The sequence below is a fragment of the Epinephelus fuscoguttatus genome, linkage group LG13 (genome assembly GCF_011397635.1).
Source record: "Epinephelus fuscoguttatus linkage group LG13, E.fuscoguttatus.final_Chr_v1".
In the NCBI taxonomy this organism is placed as follows: Eukaryota; Metazoa; Chordata; class Actinopteri; order Perciformes; family Serranidae; genus Epinephelus; species Epinephelus fuscoguttatus.
The window spans coordinates 36,427,915-36,453,932 of record NC_064764.1 but is presented as its reverse complement, the minus strand read 5'-3'; the positions used below and the strand labels follow the sequence as shown (position 1 = coordinate 36,453,932).

Here is a 26,018-nt window from a genome sequence, read left to right as displayed (position 1 = left end):
GCAAAAGTGGCATTTCTGTTTGTAGATTATCTGATGTTAGTCATCTATGTAAACAAACATCATTAATTAAGTTCAACATTTTTACCAGCCAATAATTTTTGATAAATGACTTAAGTTGGGTGTTTCTTTCCAACCAAACACACAAAAAACTACCAAACAGGTGACATAAGCTGAACAGCTACTGAAGCGTGACACTGACCGATGACAGTGAGCATGGCGGTCATGCTCTTGTCCATGGCCTCCACTTTGATCATGGAGGTGTCGTCGATTGTGACTTCCTTGAAGGCCAGTGTGTGGATCTTTTCGTGATCCGACATGTGGACCACCTTGCTGGGATGCAAGCGGACATCGTTTTTGTACCAGACCACCGGGATCTTGTCGTGGGAGAGTTCGACGCTGAACTCTGCAGTTTCACGTTCCTTAACCGTCACATCCTTAATCGGTTTGACAAACTCCAGGCGAATACCTGCCACAGAAAAAACAACAGATATTCAGACATCTGAAATACGGAATATATCTTTAAGGAATTTGTCTGAAATTAAAGATTCCAAATCAGTGCAACAGAGTTTTGTTTCTATTTTTGCTGATGTCTGAACTAACAGGTCTGAATTTCTCTGTAGAAAAGTCACATGTAGATCATTTAAATTAAAAACATTAAAGGTCAAATACAAACTGCACATTTGGTTAAACCCCACAAATTTCTGCTAAAAGCCTCAAACTTGCACATTTGGGTAAAAAAACAAAAACAAAAAACACACATTGAGAAACAAATCAGGGTAAAAACTAGGAAAGTAAGGACAGACCGACAATGAGTCAAACTCAAAAAAATATATACCAAAATTTTGGGGAGAGCCTGGCACAAAAATTCTAATGAAAATAAAACAAATTCAGGATTAAAATTAGAAAAATTGAGATGCAATATGTTAATTTGGGGTTTGACTCAAATCCTGTTACAAACCAAAAAAATCAGTTTGAAAACTAGAAAATTAAAAAAAGACCAAACATGAATCAAACTTTAAAAAATGAATAGCACAATTCTGGGTATAAACTGACATGAAAATCCAAATGCATATTGAGATAAAACAAATTTTGGGTCAAATTTAGAAAATAAGACCCAATATGTTCATTTTAAATTTAGATATACCCCCAGATTTTGGGTTAAAAGTTGCAGAAGTTGAATGCAAACTTAGAGCACATTAACTTATGAGATTAAAAAATATATTTGAGAAAACTATTCCTTATTAACATGTGTGAGCTACAAGTTTAACCTCCTGAGACCCTGCGTCCTCATATGAGGACATCACATTCTGGGTTTACTGGACATTACACTTAATTCTGCTTGTCCTTGTTCATAGATACTTTTTTGTGCCATCTAGTGGTAGTAAGAGCACAATACACTAATCCATGTAAAAACAAGATGGCAGCCATCTCTGCCAAGTCAGTCTGCAGCTGATCCCGACACAAAAGTGGACAAGGTCCAAATAAATCACATTTTATGGTTGAAACTTGTTTATTTGTGATTAATAACGTTTGTAGTTTGATATCCCACACAAACTTTACCAATTTTTGCAACAGTAACAAGCTAAGAAGCTGTTAAATAGAAAGTACTCGTTTGACAATACTGGGAAATTATCATCAGCTCTCTGAAGAACGTTGGGACTTTATTATAATTGACAATGTTTAGTTTTTTACACTTACCAGGTCCCCCTAATCAGAAATGCATACCAAACTAAAGTTTGGGTCTCAGGTCTCGAGTTACCTTGTATAACGAGTTTGCCAGTCGTCCTCTTGTCCTCGGCCTCAAACATGTACTTTGCCTCGTCGTCGTAGGCAGCCGATTGGATCAACAGAACGAACACGTTTCCTTCCTGGATCATCTTGTACTTTTCGTCACTCTGCAGCTCCTGAGAACCTTTCAGCCAGCGGAAACTCTTGGGAATTCTCGACACCTCAAGCTCGAACCTCGCCTCGTCCTTCTCGTACACGCTAACATCACTCAGCGGTGTGAGGAAGTTCAGAGGAAGTTCTGAAGGGAAACACGAAGAGTGATTTTTACTTTGCTGCTGTATGGAGGTCAAGTCAAATTTTCTGATAACGTTGAGGTCCTGAAATACTCAAATACACACAAAAAGAGCCTCAAACAAAAATTTAAACAACATGTGAGAATTGTGTACAGGTCAGAGGACTGCTATACTACACAGTGCATCGGCCAATCAGCATGTGGAATTCTGTTATAATCACTGGGACTCAAAAATGTGCCTCAAAAAATCTTTAAAAAAAAAGACAAAGTTTGAGAATATTGAAAACTGGCCTTATGACCTGTGCTTGGATGATTTAGGGGATCAAACTCCTACAATGAATATGTGGATAGTTCAAATGATGGAAACTACTGCGTGTTAAAAGACGCCTGGGAGATTAAATTGAAAAACTGATTTGATTAATGAACAATGGGACAGTTTCAGTTGATATATGTCTGGTACAATTTGATTTGATTTATAGGCAAGTGGACTTGCTTGAGTTTCTTGAAGACATCAAAACCATCTGTCTTCTCTGGATTGAAGGCAGACTAATCTGAACTGTTTGAAACAAGAGGTGCAGGACTGACAACAAATAAAGTAACTCTGAGGTTGGTTTACCTTTGACCTTCAAGTTGGCAGAACACTTGGCGTTGGCAGCGGCGTACGCCACCTCACCAGTCATGGGCACTTTACAGTTGTAAAGGATCAGCGTGTGTTTGCCGCCCTCCTCGATGATGTCAACATCCTGTCAAAGAATATGACAGTGATTAATGACTCAGACAAGCTTTTATCCACATAATAAACATAATACAAAAACATAAATCTCCTGTGATGTCACAGTCGAGATGCTCACTTTAGAAGGACTAAGGATTTCTCCGTTCAGTTTCCACTGGCCGTGCACATCGTCCTCTGAGATCTCCACCTCGAAACGAGCCGTCTCTCCATCAAACAGCTCCACGCCATAAATCGGCCGAACAACCTTGATGTCACGAGCTGGTGGTGAAACAACAAAACTGTTACAAACTGAAATATAAAGTTTTCGTTGCGTTTTTCATCACAGTGCACAACAAACAGACGTGAACGTCAGTTTGTCTTGAAACTTTTCAGCTGTTATAAAACAAAAGAGAAAGAATCACCTCCATGTTTAAGAATAGAACTGACAGCGCGTTACCTTCAATGTTGATGTTGGCCGAAGTCTTGTCTGTTCCACAGTCACATACGTATTTGCCTTTATCGCTCTGCTCCACTTTCTTCAGGATCAGAGACCTGTGAGTGGCCTCTGTCCTCATGACCACCATCTTGGAGGCGATGATCTCCTTCTCGTTGTGGTACCAAACCACAGGTACGTCTTTGCTCAGCTCACAGTCCAGAGTCACCTCGTCTTTCTCTGTGGCTGTATAGTCCTGCAGCTTCACCACAAAGATGGCGTCGCCCTCTGGAACCGAGACCGACAGTCAGTTAGTGTCATACGATTGAGTCGTATCTTTACATACATCACTAAGACTGAAGAGTTCCTCCAGGAAACACTGACAACAGATAAACGTCACTTCAGCAGATATTAATTTCAGTTAAATAATAATAATAATAATAATAATAATCAGTAAATAAAAACAAAATACACTGATGAATGTGTCATGAAATGACATGCTGCAGCCCTGAAATAAAAGAGGAGGAAGAAGAAGAAGAAGAAGAAGAAGAAGAAGAAGAAGAAGAAGTGTGTTGTTACCTATGACATTCAGTTTTGCCATGGAGTAAATTCCTTTGGCCTCTGCCTTTATCTGGCAGGTATCATCTAGAGTCAATGAGCTCATTTCTAGAGAGTGTTTCTTTCCTTCCACCTGTACAACCACTGTTCGGCCCACGTGGATTTTCACTTCATTTCGGTACCAAACCACCGGCACGTTTTCGTGCGTCAGCTCGAGCTCAAATCGAGCTGTTTTACCTTCTTTCACTGTTTGGTCCTCAAGATGCTTCACAAATTTGAGCCTCATGCCTGCAATACATGAGGTCAGTGCACACAAACAGGGGAGGGAGAGGTTTGTTGCCATCGGACACTTTAAAGCCACAGACATGGAATGACAACAAAGAAGAAACAACAGGAAGCGGTTCTGTCTGCCACTTACCTTCCACTGACAGCTGAGCGGTCGATTTAAGGCCCAACACTTCTATGGTGTACTGAGCCTCGTCATCAAACTCACAGCTGTTTATGATCAGCATGTGTTTCTTTCCATCATCGAGTATTTCATATTTAGGGCTCGGGGTGACGATCTCCGTCCCCCTGAACCACATGACCTTTGACACCTCTTTGGTGACGGTGCATTCAAACTTAGCCTGTTTCTTTTCAGGCACAGAAACGTCCTTCAGCTTGTCGACAAAAGCCATTTCAATCTCTGGGAGATGCGAATGATTCGGCAGTTATTCACAAAAGCAGAAACACAGCCGCCACTTTTCTTACCTTCTGAAACACCTTTGCTTTCTCAGACCGACAGCAGACAAACAACAAACAAACTACTGTTTATCAGATTCTTACCTTTGACGGTGAGCACAGCGCTGGTGACGGCATTCAGTGCCTGATATGACACTTCACCAGCCTGATCCAGCTGGACGTTTTTCAGCGTCAGGAAACGCTTCTTGCCTTCAGCTCTGATGTCACACGTCTGGAAAACAAAGACCAAATACTTTAGTTTAAGAACCAAAGCTGTACCCCTCCAATAATGTTTTATCTATATTTTTAGCCCCTTTTACATCTCCTGTTCAAGGTGGGAATGTCAAAAATGTTTTGCTGCTTTGTCGTTCTGTATACAAGGTACGATCGCAGAATGGGGGGCAGAGTTGTTTCACCTTTAAGAGGAAGCAGAGGTGGACAGCTGGCAGGATGGGATCTTGGACGGGTATGACATATTGACGGCATGTTATGTGTACGACTCACCATAGGAGATTTAAAAAGTAGCTGTTAGTAGTTAGAAGCTAACTCAAAGAAGAACAGCTGCTGAAAATGTCCTCAAATAGTGAAAACCATTCACACTCACATTCACACCTACGGACAATTTTGAGTCACCAATTAACCTGCATGTCTTTGGACTGTGGGAGGAAGCCAGAGTACCCGGAGAAAACCCACGCTGACATGGTAAGAACATGTAAACTAAACAAAACCTTTTTTTCCTCTGTAACAGTAGATAATTTGGTGATTCCGCACAGCGCTGTGGAGATAGGTCTGGCTACGCACGACTAACCTGCGTGCAACCAAAGTCCCCTTAAATGTGATTGGTCAATACTACTCAGACAACATAGAGAAACTGGGGAGCTTCTTGTCCCGTGTCCTCCAGATTCTGCTACACATGCAGATATATGTTTATTACTGTCAGACAGATAAGATAAGGTGAAATCTTACCGGAGACCTCAACAGCACCTGGCCCCTCAGCTTCCATTCACCGACTACATCATCCTCAGATATCTCAGTGTCAAAGTTGGCTTCCTCCTTCTCCACCACCTCCACGTTGGCGAGAGGCTTCAGGATCTCAGCCTCGCGCTCTGAAACACCACACAGACGGAGTTAACAGGAAACACTCAACACATTATCAGACCTGTGATTGTCTCCTCTGTAAATGTGACACCAACCTCCAAGGGTGAGTTTGGCCGTGTATCTGCGATCCTCCACCTGGATGGTGTAATCTGAGACGTCGCTGGGCTGGCAGTTGTTGATGGTGAGCGTCATGTTCTGTCCATCTTTGATGATCTCTGTCTTCTCAGAGGGAGTGATCTCGTCATCTCCTTTATACCACTTCCAGTTGGGAGTGTCCTTGAACAGCTCACACTTGAATGTGGCCTTAGCCTTGGGTTTCACGTGCTGGTCTCTCAGAGGCTTCACCAGCCAGTCTTTGATGATTTCTGAGGACGGAGAGTTCAGATCATTTAGAACAAACCAGACTGCAGAGCTCTAAGGAGAACATGACTAAAGGTAACAGTTTGATTGTAGAAGGCAGGGAGCTAATCACAGCAGGTGTAAATATGAGATGAAACCTGGGACCTGTCACAGCTTTTCTCTACGACCTCCTGCTAACTGCTTACCAATCACTTTGACGTTGGTCTGTGTCTTGACGTCCTCCTTTCCATCCACCTCACATGTGTAGGCGCCGGCATCTTCGTCGGTGGAGTTCTGGATGGTCACAGCATGCTGCAAACCAATGATATTAATGGCTACTTTTCCAGCCTTATTCTTCAGGACAGTGCCATTACGCTTCCAGATCACATCTCTCTCTTTGTTCAGCTCACAGGTCAGATACATAGGCTGAGTCTTTATACATGTCGTCTCTGGTTCCAGTTCTTTCACCCATTTCACAGGCAGCTCTGTACAGAGAGATAAAACCATGTCAACAACAGTATAAAGGCTAAGTATCATTCAGTGTCTTCCATACCTGAGTCTGAGTACTTTCCCATGCCTACAAAAAGCTTGTTTTTATAGTTATATTGGTTGATATGTAGTTGTTTTTTTTTTTTAACGTTGTGACATATTGACATTGGATAAGTTTACCTTCAACAATGAGCTTGGCTGTGCATGTGATTTCCTTGCCAGCGTTCCTGGCCACACAGGTGTATTCACCAGTGTCCGACAGCTGGACATCAATAATGTTCATCTTGCGATCTTTGCCATCAGATATGAATTTGTGCTTTGGGTCCTCGCGGAGGTTGCTGCCATCTTTCATCCATGATGTGACGGCAGTGGAAGGCGAGACCTCACACTCAAACACAGCAGAGGAGCCAATAGACTCTGCCTCCTGCAACACAATGTCCTGAATCTTCTTGATGAACTTCAGGGGGACGGCTTTGAGCTTGAACCCTCCGAAGGGTTCCTCTGGGGGTGACGGACCTTTTCCACCGGGCCTCAGGCCGCGGCCCCTGCCACCATCACCAGGAGATGGGGTCTGTCTCGCTGCAACATCAAATACAAAATCTCACCAAGTTAGTTTCAGATAGGATGGCGAGTGAGGAATAAGTTGTTGGACAGTGGGACGTTTTTAAGATTTTGTGCCTACCGTGAATTAGACGTCATTCAGTTGACATAATCTCACATTTAACAAAAATCTATTTACCCTTACCAGTGTTAGAGTAAAATTCTGTTGGGACTATAAATCATGCAGAGCCACTCTTTATGCAGCCCAGTCACCAGAGGAAAAGGCTGGCATTGTACATTGTGCAGCCAAATGTGAGTGACTTTTAGCAACCCATCGCTATTTTTCCAGCAGCTCCTGGGCAGTTGAACTTGTCTGCTTTCAGCAAACCCATCTCTGTTTTCCAAGCAGTATTTATACCACCAAACCTGGATGTTTATTAGTGATCTATCACCACTTTTCTGAAAGTGATTTTTATTGAGCCATCGCAGCTTTTATGCAACCAAATGCAAATATTTCAAACCAAAACGTGATCTTTTCCGAACAGTAACCAAGTGGTTTTTGTCCCAAAGCACAACCACAAATTAAACACAAGGTTGTTGAAATGTAAAGTCTCAACGAATCTGCTACAAAATAACTTACAAATGTACAAATTTGTGGTTTGCAGAAACGTACAATACCAATTTTTTCTAGTGACTGTGTTGCTTTAAGATCTTCCAACAGGACTCTTCGAAGATTCCAAAATACAACACATAAAATACACAAAGACAGAAAGAGGAAGCAACTCCAGCAACTGTGGCACTATTTAGCAAAACACAACAGGTAAAGACTACCTACCTGTGTTTTCACACATTCTATGACAATTTAAATGTGTGACTGCAGAACAACTGTTAGTATAACATTTGTTTTCCTTCAGATTTGTTGTGACACGCAGCAAAGGTCAAGGAGAGGACGCCAAATTTTCTACTGACTACACATGCCAACATGCTGCTGCCAAAATCAGGGCTCCTGTTGGCTGTCATCAGTGAAGTTCTTCTTTGAGCTTAGTCAATGTTAGTTCCCTAAACACAAGCAGCTGTACAAGAACTTTGCCTGAATAACAAGATTAATATATTTCAGAACTGGACAGATTTTGACACTTGGTGCTACATCTGATTTTGTTTTGTACCAAACAGCTAGAAGTTCGATACCCAGATTCAAAGCTCAACACAAGACGTTTGTTGAAAAGGACGAGACATAAAAAACAGCTTACACTTTACAACCACTGTGAATGGAGCGGGTGAAACTCCTCTAGATGGTAAGTAGCACAAGGAGCAAACCGTTAGCACACATGAGCTCTAATTTATTGGACTCATACCCCCGAATCCTCTGCCTCTGCCTTTTGGTGCCTCTTCTGACGGTTTTCCCTCTGGACAAAAAACACCAAGGTCAGTTTTTCTGTTTAAGCTCAAAAACCAAGAAACCAACGTTACATGCTAAATGCTAAATCAAACACAAATTCTTGTCAGCATCACATGAGAACATTAAGGGGACATCACACAATGGAGACGATAAAGATGGAGTGAAATCCTTGACAAATGGATAAATAATGGGACAAGATGATGAAAGGGACAAACATGGATGGAAGACAATGGAGAAAAACAAAAGTTGTAATGAATGACACACACTGGTGAAGACAAACACTTCATGATGATGTGGATGACACATTTGAGGACAGACATTATATGACGGACAACATGAGGACTTCTCAGTGGATGGATGGTGAATAGACGGATGAATGGATACTCTGAGCTCTAGATGAGTAAAGGATGTGATGAGGATTAGATGAGTCATTTAAGGTGGATGAGGGGGCTCCAGAGTCATCAGATGAGGAGTTTGTCGGCCTTCATCTCACCTCGTTTGGCGCCAGGCATGCCTGGAGTCTCCAGCGCCCCATCCATCCCTTCACCTTGCCAGTCATCCGGGGGAACCAGCTCCCAGCCCCAGGCCTCCTCCTCTTCCTCACCTTCCACTATTTCAGCCTCCTCTTCGAACACCTCCTCCTCTGGCTGGGTGGGTACCTTCTTCATCTGCACAGCTCCAGGGGAGACCTCCTTCATCAGGGGGATTCGCCCTTTAGCGGGCTTTTCTGGTTCTGAAACCTCCTCTGGTGACGGCTTCTTTGGGACCTTTTTGAGGGTCACAGCTTCAACAGAGTCTTTTGGTGAAACAGTTTTGGGAATCTGTTTGACTTTTTCAAGACTTGGCTTCTTCTCGACTGGGACTTGCTCCAGTTCTTTAGGCTTTGGCTTATCTACTTTTGGTGATGGTGTCTTTTTCAGCTCAACCTTCTTCAGTTGCTCAACAGGTTTTAGGGGTTTTTCCTCTTCCACCTTGTCTTTACCCACTCGAGGTGACGCAGTCTTTTTGAGTTCGATTCCTTTCTTCAAGGTATCTGTTGGTTTTTGTGGAACCTCTTTTTCCACTTCTTTCTGCAGTGTTGCTTCTTTCTTTCCTGGTGGACTAGGCTTCTTGGGTGGAACAGCTGATTCCTCTTTTTCCTGAGGTTTGTCATCCTCTTTTTTAGGTGTTGTGGTCTTCTCCACTTTCTTAAGCTGCTGTTCTTTCAGATCTTTGGGAGTTTCATCTCTTGGTGTTCGACTGGGAACCTTTGTGTCCACAGGTTTCCTTTTCTCTTCCTCAGGTGTTTTAGCTGGTTTTTCCTCGGGCTTGGCGTCTTTGGTGAAAGGCTTCAACTTGACCTCCTCTTTTTCTTTATCTGGTGTGGAAATAATTTTAGGTTTTCCGCGAAGCTTGTCGGCAGCTGTAGGTTCACTATCTTTGGGTACCTGATCAACTTTTTTCCTCTGTGGGATCTCCTTTTGGTCTTTGCTGATGTCAGGAGTTGCCTCTGGAGTTGTCAAGGGAGTGGCTTCATCTTTCCTGTGTTTTGAAGCAGCGGTGGGTTGGTCTCTCTGTGGTGTCTCTGCTCTCTTGAATGGAATGCGTTCTGTATCAGTCTTTGCCTCACCTTCTTTCTTAGCTGTTGGAGGTTCAGCTTCCTTGGGTTTCTCAGGTTTTTCAAATGGTTTCAGTGTCACTACTTCTGGCTCCTCCTCTTTCTTTGGCAGTTTCTTTATTTTCTTTTTGGTTAAATCGGGCTCAGGTTCTTCATCCTTTGGCTCTTTCGGGGTTCTTATCCATCTTGATTTGTCATCTTCAGCCTCCAGCTTTTCAGGTTCCTCTGCTTGACCCAGTTCAGATGCCTCCTCAGCGGCAGTGAAGACTCGTTCAGTTCTTCCAAGTGTCACAACCTCTCGATCTTCTCTATCGCGAAGCTTCTGAACTGTCAGTTCTGTATCATAATGCCTCGTCACTTCCACTTTATGAGTAATGACTTCCTTCTCAGGCTCTTTGGGCTTAGTTGGCACCTTTTTTAGTTTGATCTTCTGAGGTTCTTCTTCTGGTTTAACTGTTTTTTCAAATGGTTTTAGTTTGGCTGATTCTTTCTGCTCATCTGCCTTTGGCAGTTTAGTTATTTTCTTCTTATCTACACTTGGCACCTCAGGTTCATCCTCTTTCTGAGGTTTTGGGGTTCTTGTCCAACCTTTTTTCTCTGGTTCCTGAGCAACCACAATTTTTTCAGCTTCCTCAAAGTAGCCTAACTGAGTCGTCTCCTCCTCTGCAGTGAAGACTCGTTCAGTTCTTCCAAGTGTTATTATCTCTCGATCTTCTCTGTCATGAAGTCCATGAACCATTAGTTCAACATCTTGATGCCTTGTCACTTCAACTTTATGAGTTATGACTTCTTTCTCAGGCTCTTTGGGCTTAGTTGGCACCTTTTTTAGTTTGATCTTCTGAGGTTCTTCTTCTGGTTTAACTGTTTTTTCAAATGGTTTTAGTTTGGCTGATTCTTTCTGCTCATCTGCCTTTGGCAGTTTAGTTATTTTCTTCTTATCTACACTTGGCAGCTCAGGTTCTTCCTCTTTCTGAGGTTTTGGGGTTCTTGTCCAACCTTTTTTCTCTGGTTCCTGAGCAACCACAATTTTTTCAGCTTCCTCAAAGTAGTCTAACTGAGTCGTCTCCTCCTCTGCAGTGAAGACTCGTTCAGTTCTTCCAAGTGTTATTATCTCTCGATCTTCTCTGTCATGAAGTCCATGAACCATTAGTTCAACATCTTGATGCCTTGTCACTTCAACTTTATGAGTTATGACTTCTTTCTCAGGCTCTTTGGGCTTAGTTGGCACCTTTTAGTTTGATCTTCTGAGGTTCTTCTTCTGGTTTAACTGTTTTTTCAAATGGTTTTAGTTTGGCTGATTCTTTCTGCTCATCTGCCTTTGGCAGTTTAGTTATTTTCTTCTTATCTACACTTGGCAGCTCAGGTTCTTCCTCTTTCTGAGGTTTAGGGGTTCTTGCCAATCCCTCTTTTTCTGGTTCCTGAATGACCACAGCCTTTTCAGCCTCCTCAAAGTAGTCTAACTGAGTCGTCTCCTCCTCTGCAGAGAAGACTCGTTCAGTTCTTCCAAGCGTTATTATCTCTTGATCTTCTCTGTCATGAAGTCCATGAACCATTAGTTCAACATCTTGATGCCTTGTCACTTCAACTTTATGAGTTATGACTTCCTTCTCAGGCTCTTTGGGCTTAGTTGGCACCTTTTTTAGTTTGATCTTCTGAGGTTCTTCTTCTGGTTTAACTGTTTTTTCAAATGGTTTTAGTTTGACTGATTCTTTCTGCTCATCTGCCTTTGGCAGTTTAGTTATTTTCTTCTTATCTACACTTGGCAGCTCAGGTTCTTCCTCTTTCTGAGGTTTAGGGGTTCTTGTCCAACCTTCTTTTTCTGGTTCCTGAACAACCGCCACCTTTTCAGCTTCCTCAAAGTAGCCTAACTGGGCCGCCTCCTCCTCTGCAGTGAAAACTCGTTCAGTCCTTCCGAGCGTTATTATCTCTCGATCTTCTCTGTCATGAAGTCCACGAACCATTAGTTCTAGATCTTGATGCCTTGTCACTTCAGCTTTATGAGTTATGACTTCTTTCTCAGGTTCTTTGGGCTTAGTTGGAACCTTCTTCAGCTTGATGACCTCTGGTTCTGGTTCCTTCTCTTTGGGTAGTCTGGTGTACTTACTCTTCAGTTTAGGCGATTCTGGTGTTTTCGCATCCTGAACTGGGATCTTACCCTTTTGCTTAAGAGACGTCACTGTGGTTGAGGCAGTAAATACAAGTTTTACAACATTCACATAGAGACATACAGGAAACTCTACATTTTATCTGACACTTGTACAACACAGGACTCACACACCACGTCAACATATAAAAACAAGAGACATCTATTGTTTATGAGATAATATGTGTCACAGTTTACTGCCCTTTAAAAATAAAGAAGCTAATATTTGGTATACCTTTCGTCGGTCCAGGTGCTGAAACGGGTTCCTTGTCTGCAAAAATTTCAATAAGAGTAATATCAGTTTTGAAAATACAAACAAAGGACAACTCATTTATTTTTGAGGCGGACAAACACTTGACTTGAGAAAGCGTGGCATGCATTTGTTTTGTTTTTTTCAGAATAGTTTTCATTTAAAGTGGGCTATAAATGGGGTGATTCTATCAAACAGGAGTTTTCGTCATTGCATGTGTACCAAGTTACAGTAAAGTAACTCTGAATGCATCAAGAGATATTTAAAAACAGGCATTTATAAGATATTCAGCTGATAGTGTGAGACTACAAAGACTTGGATTGGATCAGTTTATACAAACCTTAGACCAACAGATCTGGACAGAATTAAACACTGAATGTATTCCTTATATCAAAGCTTCAATTGCTTTGCATAAAGACTGAAGCCATCACAAAAGAAATCCTTCAAAGCGGCAGACAAACAGAAGAAGAACATAAATGAAAGTTAGAGAAGAGAAGTTACCTTCAGGGAGGTAGGATTCCTCTGACACAGGAGAGGGTTTGGCCTCTATAAATGGTGGAGAGGGTGTCTTCACCGCTGTTGCTGGAGCTACAAGAATGCCAACTTGATTAAATCACTGGCAAATATCTGCTGAACAGGCAACTGACAGATACTTAACACAGATGTAATAAAAGATGTATTTTCTTTAAAGAAGGACAAACGGAGTTAAACAACATTATGACATACAGAAGAAACTACCTGGAGGAAGTGTAACTTTTTCTTCTGGAAGCTGTGGTGTGGGTGGAGATGGTTTTCTTTGCTCTGGAGGAGACACTTAGGAGTACAAGATACCAAAGGTCATAACCAAGAGAACAGAAGATATGAAAGTGACAAGACATTAAAACAGACAAAGGGCAGAGTAAAGATGTTAAGAGGGAATTTAAGTGTACATGGATAAATCAGACAGACAGAAATAATCTGTAACAGTAAGAGAAACAAACAACATGGAGGTTTTCCATCTTCAAAATCACACAAACAAACAGCGTTCTTAAGTCCCACAAAACAAAGTACCTGCAGGAGGAGCAACTTTGGCTGCAAGAGCAGCAGCGGGAGCAGCAGGAGCAGCAGTAGGAACTGAAGGTGTTGGTGCTGGTGCTGGTGCTGGTGCTGGTGCAGATGGTTTCTTTTCCTCTGGACGAGAAACTTAAAATACAAGATGCCAAGATCACAACCAAGACAACAACACAATCAGTCAAGACACAGCTGTTCTGACACAATGCAAGATAAGACTGAGGACACAGGAGACAGCAAGTAAAACTGATACTGACAAAAGAGAAAATGATGAGGATATCTTTCGATCACCCAGCAAAGAAAACAAACAGACATTTAATTTACAACATTTAAAACCAAGTGAAGACACTACCTGCAGGAGGAGCAACTTTCTCTGCAGGAGCAGGAGGAGCGGGAGGTGAAGGCTTTGGTACAGGTGCAGATGGTTTCTTCTCCTCTGGGGGAGATACTTTGGGAATACAAGATGCCAAGGTCATGACCAAGAAAACAATACGCTTGGTCAAAACACAACAAGTAACACAAAAAGTTAAAAACATGGAAACCTGAAGAGAATTGAGACAATAAGAACAACACAAACAAACAAACAAACAAACAAAGAGAAAAGCAACATGGCTGACTCTTGATGAGTCAGCAAAGATGAGGAAAGTACAAAGTGAACAGACTACCTTCAGGGGGAGCAACTCTGGCTGCAGGAGCAGGAGGCGCAGGGGGAGCAGGAGGTGAAGGCTTTGGTGCTGGTGCAGATGGTTTCCTCTCCTCTGGAGGAGACACTTTGGGAATACAATATACCAAGATCATGACCAAGAAAACAATACGCTTGGTCAAAACACAACAAGTAACACAAAAAGTTAAAAACATGGAAACCTGAAGAGAATTGAGACAATAAGAACAACACAAACAAACAAACAAACAAACAAAGAGAAAAGCAACATGGCTGACTCTTGATGAGTCAGCAAAGATGAGGAAAGTACAAAGTGAACAGACTACCTTCAGGGGGAGCAACTCTGGCTGCAGGAGCAGGAGGCGCAGGGGGAGCAGGAGGTGAAGGCTTTGGTGCTGGTGCAGATGGTTTCCTCTCCTCTGGAGGAGACACTTTGGGAATACAATATACCAAGATCATGACCAACACAACAACATGGTCAATCAAGACTACTCAACCACCAAAGATGAATCAGACATTAACTACTCCACACAACACAAACAAGTAGAAGAAGTGACGAGAAAGAAATGATGGGGTGATGATGATGGAAAAACAGAAACAATGGAAGATGTTAATAGACCAAGAAAGTTTCCTAAGTACATGACGTACCTTGCAGAGTAGTGACATCAAGAGCATGTTACAAAAACAATGGACAGAGACAGCTCACTGCAATGATTAGTGTAAAATATTCCATCTTTTCTTGTTATTGAAGACCCTATCGGAAGATGCGTGAGTACAGTAAATACAAGATGTTAAAGAGGGGTTGATCTTATGACGATCACGAGCCTATGCGGCTCAAAAAAGAAAGAATACCTTTATGAAGAGTTTGTTGTTCAGTCTCCTGTGTTCTCTTCTTTGCTTTCTTGTCATCTTCTCTTGCTGGCGGGGGTTTACTTGCGCCAGTTTTCACTTCTTCAAAAGAGTCCACCTCAGAGGTGGTTATTTTTTGTGCCAGAGAAGCAGGTTTTTTGGAAAGAAGAGTTTCTTCTTCAGGGTAAAGAGGTTTCTTCTGTGGTGGAACTTGAGATTTTTTAGTTGGCGCAACCTTGGCTTTGGTGATAAGTTTCTTAGGTAGAGTCGCTTCTTCAGAGGGAAAGTCTTCTTTAGGGACAACAACAGCTTTGTCAAGAGCAGGAGAGACCTCGGTAGGCAGAGCAGTTTCTTTACGTGGTGAAATTTCTTCCTCAAGACGAATTTGAGCTGTAACTGGAGGCGACACTTCCCTACTCGCTGGTATAGAGCTTGTTGCTGGAGCAGGTTCTTCTTCAAAGGCCCCTTTTTCTGTCACAGGAGTTGGTTTCTCCAGAGGCACAATGTCTTCAAGATCCATTTCTCCTCCAGCTTTGGGAGCTCTTGTGACTTCTTCCCTTGGAGACTCCATCTTTTTCGGGATTATTACTTCTTTTTTGGGAGTGGTTGGGGGACGAATTTGGGGTAACTTTTGTTCAGGTTTACAAGGCATAGATCTTTCAGATGGAACTTCTTCCTTTTCAACAGAGCCAGCTTGCTTGAAAACAGTGACTTCCTTAGGTACTTCTTTAGGTGCTTGGGGCTTCTTTGGTGCTGCAATTTCTTTAGATTTAGCCAAGATTTTAGGTTTAACAAGATCCTCCATTGGAGAAACAATTTCTTCTTCAGGTTCTTCATGATGTACTGATACAAATGATTCAAAAACTTCTTTCTGCCCAGTATAAGTTGAAGGAATTTCAGCTTCAACATCACTCTTGGCAAAACGAGTCATTTCAGGTTGAGGAACTTCTTTCTTGGCAGGAGGAGTAATTTCAGGTGCAGGAACTTCTTTCTTGGTAGGACGAGTCATTTCAGTTGAAGGAACTTCTTCCTTGGTAGGACGAGTCATTTCAGGTTGAGGAACTTCTTTCTTGGCAGGAGGAGTAATTTCAGGTGCAGGAACTTCTTTCTTGGTAGGAGGAGTAATTTCAGGTGCAGGAACTTCTTTCTTGGTAGGGCGAGTCATTTCAGGTTGAGGAACTTCTTTCTTGGCAGGAGGAGTAATTTCAGGTGCAGGAACTTCTTTCTTGGTAGGAGGAGTAATTTCAGGTGCAGGAACTTCTTTCTTGGTAGGACGAGTCATTTCAGTTGAAGGAACTTCTTCCTTGGCAGGACGAGTCATTTCAGGTTGAGGAACTTCTTTCTTGGCAGGAGGAGTAATTTCAGGTGCAGGAACTTCTTTCTTGGTAGGACGAGTCATTTTAGTTGAAGGAACTTCTTCCTTGGTAGGACGAGTCATTTCAGGTGCAGGAACTTCTTTCTTGGCAGGAGGAGTAATTTCAGGTGCAGGAACTTCTTTCTTGGTAGGACGAGTCATTTTAGTTGAAGGAACTTCTTCCTTGGTAGGACGAGTAATTTCAGGTTGAGGAACTTCTTTCTTGGCAGGAGGAGTAATTTCAGGTGCAGCAACTTCTTTCTTGGCAGGAGGAGTAATTTCAGGTGCAGGAACTTCTTTCTTGGTAAGACGAGTCATTTCAGGTGCAGGAACTTCTTCCTTGGCAGGATGAGTCATTTCAGGTGGAGAAAACTCTTTCTTTGTAGGACGAGTCATTTCAGGTGGAGGAACTTCTTTCTTGGCAGGACGAGCCACTTCAAGTGGAGGTGAGACATCTCTTTTTGATGGAAGGAGGTCAGCCTCCTTTGGAAGTGGAGAGACAGATCTCAAGAACTTTTCTTCTTTCCAGTCCAGTGCTTTGTCCTCTGGAAAGTCTTCTTCGTAAAGAGTTTCAGTGTCTTCCAGTTTTACAGCCTCAGATTCTGTATATTTTGCTTCAGTGTCCTCGAGTTGCTCAGTATCTTCAACTTGCGGACCCTCCTGGTACCATGTGGAAACCTCATCTTCTTCCTTTGTAAGAACCATTTGTTGTCTGGTCACCCTTTTCAAAGTGCTTTCTTCTCTCGTAATTGACTCCCTGACCTCTACTCCCCTTCTATACGTCTTGACTTCCTCTTGCCTGTGTCCAACTTCCTCTGCCAGAGAAATCCTCTCTCCATGATCCCTCTTTAAAGACAACTCCCTGCTGTCTTCAAGCACCGCTGCTGTTTGCTTAAGATCAGTCTTCAGGGAAACTGGAGTAATTTATAAAATATCACCCAAGATTGAAGATTTGCACCATGGAGCGGTGGCCAAGAGGAAAACACAAGACAAAAACCATCAAGATAGAACATCAAAGAGTTCAGTGTGGCATATATTTGACTGTGAGCCTCATTTTAGAACTAAACTGTAAGTACTGTGAATCAGTCTCTTTAGACTTTGCCTGGACTAATACTTTTCCAGGAAGAATAACCTCCTCTGATTTCAAGGACAAATGAAAACAAATAGTCACACTACAGGAATGTGACATTTATGCTGACTTTCTAGAAAATACCTCAGAAGCATTTGTACGTTTAAGCATGCCTTTGATTGGTGTACTCGTCTCCAACTTTGTTTTAGCTAGTGCTGTTGTGTCCTGTAGTATCTCCCTCTGTTTCACTGTTCTAACTATTGATAAATGTAGCAAACAGTCAACACACGACAGCACAGACAGCAGGACAAAACCTTTGAAGAATTAGCTAAAAGGCACCCCAGAAGAACATCTACAAATTGTGAGTTAAAAGATCAAGATGAGTATGGATTAGTTAAGAAGATGTTCAGACTTATCTACCTGGTGGCTGAGGCTTTTTAGCCTGAGGAATTTGCTTTGGTGCTTCCAAATCTTGTGGTGGTGATGGGGCTCGGCGATGTGGCACTGGTTCCTCTGTTACTAATTTTGGAGCCTCTGGAGTTTTCTCCGGCTCTACTGGTGGTTCAATAACCACTTTACGGGCTGGTGGAGCCTTCTTTGGTTCTTCTGGGACCTTCTGTGGTGCTTCAGGAACCTTCTTAGGTTCTTCTGGAACCTTCTTTGGGGCTTCAGGAACCCTCTTTCTTTCTTCGACAACCTTTTTTGGTTCTTCTTGAACCTTCTTTGGGGCTTCAGGAATCTTCTTAGGTTCTTCTGGAACCTTCTTTGGGGCTTCAGGAATCTTCTTAGGTTCTTCTGGAACCTTCTTTGGAGCTTCAGGAACCCTCTTTCTTTCTTCGACAACCTTTTTTGGTTCTTCTTGAACCTTCTTTGGGGCTTCAGGAATCTTCTTTGGTTCTTCTGGAACCATCTTTGGCGCTTCAGGAACCCTCTTTCTTTCTTCCGCAACCTTTTTTGGCTCTTCTTGAACCTTCTTTGGTGCTTCAGGAACCCACTGTGTTTCTTCTACTTTCTTGGGTTCTTCTGGCACCCTCTCTGGTGTTTCTGGAACCTTCTTTTGCACCTCAGCAACCCTCTTTGTTTCTTCCAGAACCTTCTTTGGTTCTTCTGGTTTTGTTTCAGAGACCAATCTCGGTGCCTCTGGCTCAGGTTTATCAGCCAGCAGATGTGGTTTCCTTGGAGGTTCAGGTGTCTTTGGTTCTGAGACAACTTTGAAGAACATTTATGCATAAGATGATTATGTTGTTAACCATATTTTGAAAACAACCCAAAAGTTCAGGTCACACTCTAGCGAGTGCTTAGCATTTTCAAAGACATTCACAGAAGACATTTTGGAAAGATTAAGTTTCAGGTGATACGTAAAAGAAGCTCAAAAGCAGAAACTGATCAACTTAAACAAAGTTACAACATGAGAAACAACAGAAACATAAGAAAACACAGCAGAGCAACAAAGACACCAAGAAAGAGCATTTCTGCAGTACCTTTAGTTGGAACAGCTTCAGCCTTGGGTGGAGCAACCTTTGGTGCAGGTGGTTGAACTACAGGTTCCTCTGGTCGGGGTACAGCTTCCACTTAAGAGAACATTATGTAATGTTTAACCTACAGGTAGTGACCAAGGCTAACATGGAATCAAAGATTACACTCTTAACGAGTGAATTCAAAGTCTGAAAGAAGATATGAGAGGAAGGACAAGTGAAGATTTCTAAAGTCAACGATCAGTACCTTTAGCTGGGAGACGTTCTGGTGCTGACGGGGGAACCTTGGCTGCAGCTGGCTGAACTACAGGTTCTTCAAATGTTGGTCGTTCTGGTGCTTTAAAGAACATTATATATGTTCAGTAATCTACTGGTAATTGCCAAGGTTTCAACATTACAGTCCACTCTAACGAGTGCTAACACAGAGACATATAACCTGAGAACATGAAACACACAACATAGACTGGTTTGTATTACAGAAAGCCAATCACATTACAACACATATCAAAGATTTCAAAGATGGGAAAAGACACTGTTTTTGCAGTACCTTCAGTCTTTGGTGGAGTAACTTTGGAAGCGACTGGCTGAACTACCACTTCTTCTGGTTTGGCTACAGCTGGCACTTTGGAGAACATTAAAAAGTTTTCCATGTTTACTCTACATTTATCATGAGGTTAATGTAAGAACAAGGTGTGAACGTCACTGTTAATACACTACAGCTACAACACTCATTTCTTCAGTTAGTTTATTGAGGGATCATAGAAACATCCTGAAACCAGGACACATGATTAAGAGGTTAGCAGTGAAGAACATCTCAGAACATTCAAGATTTACACAGACATGTTAAAGAGTTAGACGTGGTGATCACAGCAACATTTAACAGACAACAAAATGTCTTTCCAGTCAAACTACTTTACCTCTCTCCTTAGGAACTTCTGGTGCTTTCTTGGCAGGTTCAACTTTTGGCGCTTCAGGTTCAGGCTTCATTTTGGGCACTTTGGGCTCAGGTGCCAGCGGTTTCTGAGGTGCCACTTTAGGCTCTGGAGGAACCATTTTTGGCTCAGGTGGAGGCTGATAAGGTTCAGGAGTGACCTTTCTGGCAACAGTCACTTTCTCTTCTACAGGTTCTGGTTTGATGTAAACTGAAGGTTTTTCAAGGTTAAGAGAGAAATGTTACTGTGAGTCGACACAGAGCACACACAGATTCAAGAGTTAAAGAGGTAGAAGAAGGAAAAGATGACACAAAAAACACAAACTGACATAAATATATAAATGAACAGAAAGGCTGACAAACAGAAAGCCAAGAACACAATGCTCATTATGCATTGTAAGGACATTGAGTTTAGCTGAGACTTTCAGACAAGATGAAAATAGACAGACAGTAAAAGAAAAGTTAAACAGAGGTTTGTCAAGAGTTTTATTTGATATTAAAGATGACATGGTCTGATTTTACCATCCCACAAAGTGTAAAATTTAGTGCTAAAATATCTGAATCTGCTGCCTAAATTTAAAAAACTATTACTTGTCTATAAATAAATAAATGTATTAATACTACTCTTATAAATTAACATCTGTAAAGATGGTCCGAATTATCTAATTTTACAGTCACCCAAAACATAATATTAAATTCTTGAATGCTAAAAAAAAATGTGTAAATGTGTGTTTTTTAATTTTTAACTGTACATTTTAACTATACATATATGTATGTATGTATATATATACATATACATATATACATATATATATATATATATATATATATATATATATATATATATATATATATATATATATATTATTGTATATTATCCCAGTTATAGTGACAATATTTTAAATGTCTAAAAATGTTAGAATTTCAGGTTGTGACATTCATTTTGTGGATGTTGGATTTTGGTCTCCATACCTTACAACTAAATGTTGTTGGCAAGAGTTGTTTGGAAGATGTTGGATTTTGATTACTTAACGCACAACTTAAGACCAACAAAATATCAACGTCATCTGTCGTCAATCAAATTAGTTGGCATTAAACATTGTCCCGACATTGAATTTTGGTCACCTGACGTCACAATATAAATTTAACCAAACATCAACATGTAGCGACGTTGGTGGCCAGCTGGAATGATGATTAATAATTTCATTTGAAAAGTTGTTGATCTCTTCTTTGCTTGTTATTGTTAATGAAGAATTAAGAACCTGAGCCTATAAAGACTCTGTAAGATCACAAAGAAAGACAGTAATCAATGTGTAACAAAAAACTGTGTTATGAACGTTACCTTCCTGTCCTGGAGCTCCCTCTCGCTGAGCGCCCGGAACGGCAAAGGCTACCTCGGCATGCGGCTTCTTTCCTTCAAGGTCTTTAAAACATTATCATGCAGTTCAGTTTTGTGATAAAGTCTGACATCAAGAATGTTTTATCATTGAAGAGAATAAATGAAGAAAGGAAACAAGAAAAGAAAGGTCTGAAAACCATCAACGTAACAGAGTTTTATGAAGTGATTAAAAACAAGTAGAAGTCTGTGCAGATACCTTTGTCTGCAGCCGAAGGCGGCATCCCATGCTCCCAGGGTTTCTCCTCTGCTCTCCTGTACATGTCAGCAACTTGAAAGATGAAGAAAGTTTACGTTAAAACCATGACGGCCATGCTCTACTCTTTACTCTACTGTCTGCTGTCTACTGCACAGAAAGCTCTAGTGAGGGTTAATAAGAGCGTAAGAGAGAGAGATGAAAGATAAACATGAAGCAGAAGACAGACGAGACTTAAAGATGATCTAAACAGCTGTGGAGAAAGAAAAGCTTCTAGAAGCAGCAGCTGGCAATCATTGAAGCAAACATGGCGGCTAACAGATGTGTGATCAGCAGCTTCATTAAGTTACAGCCACAAGCTTTGAAAACAGCCAGAAGCCTGTTTGCCTTAAAAAAAACAACAACAAAAAAAAACAGATTTATACCGTCAGGGACTTCTTCTCTCATCTCCACCTGAGTCCTCTCAATTACTTCTCCAACAGGTTTTCTCTCTTCTGGTGAAGAAGAAAAAAACATCCTGACATGTAAAGACTTTCACTGTTCTCTATTTAACCAAAGTTACTGAAGGAGGTAATGAAGAAAATTCACATCAAATGAATGATTGATGATGAAACACTGAGACAGACTGATGAACGACGCAGACAGACATGTGAAGGACAAACAGACAAACAGACAAACGGCGTGAGGATAGTTTTGATGGTGATGAGTTATATAACAAAAGGGAATAAGGCTGATACCTGTGACGGACGAGTACCGAACAGAAACCGTCTCTTCTTCAACGGTGACACTTTTGAAAGCTTTAAAGGACAATCAATTGTTAGAGAGATCTTGGCTCAAAGACCTTTAGCTTCGTTCAGAAGAAGATTATAAAAAACATCATCTGAGTTCTGACATTAATCTGAAAAGACTGGAATAAAACTCCTCAATCTCACTTTTCTACATCTCAGAAAAAAAGTCAGACTTTAATCTTAAGATTTTCTCAACATTTTGTTTTCAGTATCAGAATTCTGACTTTAATGTCAAATATTTGATTTTAAAGTTTGATTTTAGACTTTTATCAGGAAATTTAGGATTAAAATCTTGTAAATGATGAAACTGAGGTCTGAAACCTCTGACATAAAAGTCAGGATTCAAACTTAAGACATTAATCTCAGATTGGAGTTTAACAGAAAATACATTTAGAATTCTGTCTTGAATTAAAAAATAGGTTTTTACACAGGAATTCTGAAATTAACTAGGTGATGCTAAATTCTGACTAATTCTGATTTTGAGATTAGATTTTTAAATCAAATCTTTTAATCTCAAACTTTTTCAACCATTTTCTTGGAACTGTGTGAATTGTACTTTTTATGTTAAAGTCAGAATTCAGACTTTAAACTTAAACCTTTTTAACATATTTTTTTCAGGATCAGAATTTTGACTTTTAACTTTAGAGGCCAGGATTCAGACATTAATCTCAGAAAAAATAATTTACAAATCAGTCTTGAATTTTAAAAAATGATTTAAAAATATAGATTTTTACGCAGGAATTCTGAGATAAATCTCTTAAAATATAAAAGTCAGGGAATTATGTGAGGCTCATCTGATTTTGAGATCAGATTTCTAAATCACATCTTTTAATCTATAAATGTGATTTATAAATCTTTGACATTAAAGTCAGAATTCATACTACAATTCAATGTTAAATCTAAGAAATTTTTATCTTTAGTTTTTTTGCATTATGATCTTAATCTCGTGAATTTCAGATTAATGTTAAACTCAGTCGTTTTGGCTGTAATCTTCTTCCGTACATTTCAAATGAATCACAGTAAATGGAGTTAAATGACTGAAGAGTTATTGCTTCACATGTTGAGGAGGTATTTGAGTTGTTACGAGGGATGAATTCATATTAACTGAGTTCAAGATGATCACACGGTTATTCAGGATGAGGATGATCAGGATGATCAGGATGATGATGAAGAAGAAGAAGACGGTTTTAAGATGGAGGTTTTCTGCATGTTGAAATGCAGAATCACATTCCTTAATGCACAGTAAGAATCACTGAGGTTGGAAGTGATGAGAGTTAGTACTGATTTCATGATTAATATCTGTTGTACCTTTCACTTCTGTTCGTTCTTCATATTGATAAAATTCAGAAGAATCTTTAGGTAGAAAAAGACATTGATGAATGAAACGAGCAGAGTAAGGTTAAAGGGTTAAAGTTTGGTTTGTACGAAGAGTCCCAGACTCACCTTGGACAAACATCGAAGCTGCTTCTGGGACATGAACGGATGAGTCGGGGATGTCTGAAGGTTTACCACAAATAATAATTAATTCACGTTAATAAATCTTTTTTTTAAAACGTTTATTGTGACAGTAAAATTTTAGTCTGAAGCCGTGTTCAGCCGTTGTTTTTAAAGTACTCACCCTGAGGAACCCTTCCTAACCCAACCTCTGTGAGGGGACAAGGTACGAGATGTTATTAGAACCACCTGAGTGGAACTTCAGGAACTTTCTTTAATCTGAGATATAAATCGTACAGACCTTTGCCCGACAGGTAAAGCTCAGCGGTGCTTCGAGCTTCTCCCATCGGCTCCAGACGAGCGATCACAGAGTAAACGCCTGACGGATGGACACAGTTACCATTAATGCTTGTAATAATTTTTATTTTCGTTATTTCTGTTGTGGAGCAGTTTATACTCTGACAGAGGACTTCAACTGAAATGAATTCCTTATTTTAATTTAATTTTATCATTTAAGGCTGCACACTTAAAGAAGAATATCAAACAGACCAACAAGGTCATTTCTTTTATATTTTATTGCTGTTTTGCAAAGTTGCACCTGAAAAATGAAGCCAACTGGAGTGCAAAAATCTGCAGTTCCCCTAATGGCCACTAGCTGTCACTATTTCAGTGTGTTTTCAGTTCATGAAAGTTAATTGTAACATTTTGGTTGTGTAAAAACGTCTTGTTCCATGTGTGGTTGAACTAAAAGACCCTCTGAGGAGTCACATGTTAAGTGTTTTAATAGTTTTAAGCCTGTTTTTTTTTCTACTAGAACAAGTTAGCATTAGCATTATCACAGTTAACTTTAGCTGTAAATGCACTGTGCTAACCAAACTAGCAGCTAGCGTTAGTGTTAGCTACACCCTTTTGTCCAAGTATAGTCACTTCTGGCTCCAACAAACCAAGATGGCATCGGCCAAAATACCGAACTAGAGGCTTCAAAGCGGCTACGTCCATTATTTTATGCGGTCTATGTTTACAGCAGAAATAAACCAAGGAAAAAAGTTGTAGCCTGTCTTTTATACAACATCTTTTATCATAATTTGACGCTTTAATCTTCTCTCTGTCTCTCCAACAGGCAGAGTGAATGTCTATACTTATGAGAAATGGCTTAACAACTAAACATTTCCTGCAATTAAACTGGTAAACTGGTTTATAAACAGTGTGCTGTGAGATCTGCCGCTGCTCACCTCACAACCGTGCGTAATAGTCGCACATAATGACCACTCCTCGTCTGCACGTCTTTCATGTTTGTCTCACTAACAGGAGGAGAGCCTACAGACAGGTACCCATACGAGCCACTCCACCACAACCGTGCGTAATAGTCGTGCGTAATGACCGCTCCTCGTCAGTTAGACTGCACGTCTCTCATGTTTGTCTCACTGACAGGTGGAGAGCCTACAGACAGGTACCCATTGCTCTGCCACTGACTGCTCTTGTCCTGTCCTCTCCCTCTTCTTTCTCTCCTGTCCTCTCTATCACTAAACTCAGAGCTTAATCATTAGCTTTTAGCTTAGCAGCACTCGTAATTGAGTAGGCTTTTAAACAATGCAGGAGAAATGCTGCAGACAGTTTATATTATCAGCCTGGGCCTGGGGCTTGTTGTAACAGTAAATGGGATGTGTTGTAACTTGTGTAAGTTAAACTGTGTCTGTGTGAGTGAACATCTTACCCTGCGATACGCGATGTGGACAGCGGTTCCAGCCACATGCTGCTACTGCTGCCAAGCAGCCCTGCCCGTTGGAAAGAGTGTGGGATATACCACTACTAGGAATGGGAGGGGGGGAATAAATCTTTTAAGATTTAAATAGCACATTATTGCGCGATTATAATGAGCATCGCTTACATTGTGCTTTCAATAAATACTACTGCATTGTTCAAAAATTATTAATTGTGTCTCAAATGATTCTAGGGGAGGACAGCTTTAATGAAGGGGGAGTCATGTCCCCCCTGTCCCCCCCGGGATTTTCACCCCTGTCCGTCCCTATTTCAGTGTGTTTTCAGCTTATGACAGTTAAATATAACATTGTGTTTGTTTAAAAAATTATGGTTCAGTGTTTGGTTGAAATAAAAGACCCTCTTAAGAGTCAGTTTTTCCTCGTAAGCACTTTTTGTTTTAGTGCTTTTCAGCCCAATCTTTGCTGGCAAAAATCTGCATTATCATAGTTAACTTCAGCTGTAAATGCACCTTGCTAACAAAGCTAGCAGCTAATGTTAGCATCAAAATACGTTCACTTCTATGGTGATGGTCGAAATACCAAACTCAAGTTCACAAACAAATGGGTGACGTCATGGAAGCTACATCAGTTATTTAATACAGTCTATGGTTTGCACATTATAAAATGTATTCTTAAATTATATACTAAATGTTTTTGTTGGCTGAAAAGCATCAGCTACACACTGTTTGTTGTGTTACTGTTTCTAATTTCTCATGTTACTAGTTTAATCTCAACCCTCAACAGCTAAATGCTAAAA

The 26,018-nt window shown here is 40.8% G+C and overlaps 1 protein-coding gene across 10 annotated transcripts in view; it reads right to left on the bottom strand.

Moving 5' to 3' along the window:
* Positions 1-26,018, bottom strand: part of LOC125899773 (titin-like) — a 134,924-nt gene that overhangs the window by 105,040 nt on the left and 3,866 nt on the right. The window contains exons 8-33 of one of the 10 annotated variants that reach the window (XM_049594305.1): positions 21,705-21,773; positions 21,283-21,354; positions 21,030-21,110; positions 19,674-19,898; positions 19,304-19,378; positions 19,004-19,093; positions 18,763-18,852; positions 17,702-18,490; positions 14,336-14,440; positions 14,014-14,118; positions 13,701-13,796; positions 13,349-13,480; positions 13,037-13,111; positions 12,800-12,886; positions 12,284-12,319; positions 8,265-8,315; positions 6,550-6,948; positions 6,087-6,365; positions 5,637-5,906; positions 5,410-5,549; positions 4,549-4,675; positions 3,190-3,453; positions 2,872-3,011; positions 2,637-2,763; positions 1,760-2,026; positions 200-466 (exon numbers count right to left, since the gene is read on the bottom strand). In XM_049594305.1, coding sequence (XP_049450262.1) covers positions 200-466; positions 1,760-2,026; positions 2,637-2,763; positions 2,872-3,011; positions 3,190-3,453; positions 4,549-4,675; positions 5,410-5,549; positions 5,637-5,906; positions 6,087-6,365; positions 6,550-6,948; positions 8,265-8,315; positions 12,284-12,319; positions 12,800-12,886; positions 13,037-13,111; positions 13,349-13,480; positions 13,701-13,796; positions 14,014-14,118; positions 14,336-14,440; positions 17,702-18,490; positions 18,763-18,852; positions 19,004-19,093; positions 19,304-19,378; positions 19,674-19,898; positions 21,030-21,110; positions 21,283-21,354; positions 21,705-21,773 — 4,458 coding nt within the window. The remainder of the gene's footprint in view (positions 1-199; positions 467-1,759; positions 2,027-2,636; positions 2,764-2,871; positions 3,012-3,189; positions 3,454-4,548; positions 4,676-5,409; positions 5,550-5,636; positions 5,907-6,086; positions 6,366-6,549; positions 6,949-8,264; positions 8,316-12,283; positions 12,320-12,799; positions 12,887-13,036; positions 13,112-13,348; positions 13,481-13,700; positions 13,797-14,013; positions 14,119-14,335; positions 14,441-17,701; positions 18,491-18,762; positions 18,853-19,003; positions 19,094-19,303; positions 19,379-19,673; positions 19,899-21,029; positions 21,111-21,282; positions 21,355-21,704; positions 21,774-26,018) is intronic. The other 9 variants (XM_049594304.1, XM_049594306.1, XM_049594307.1 and 6 more) reach the window with 9 other exon arrangements.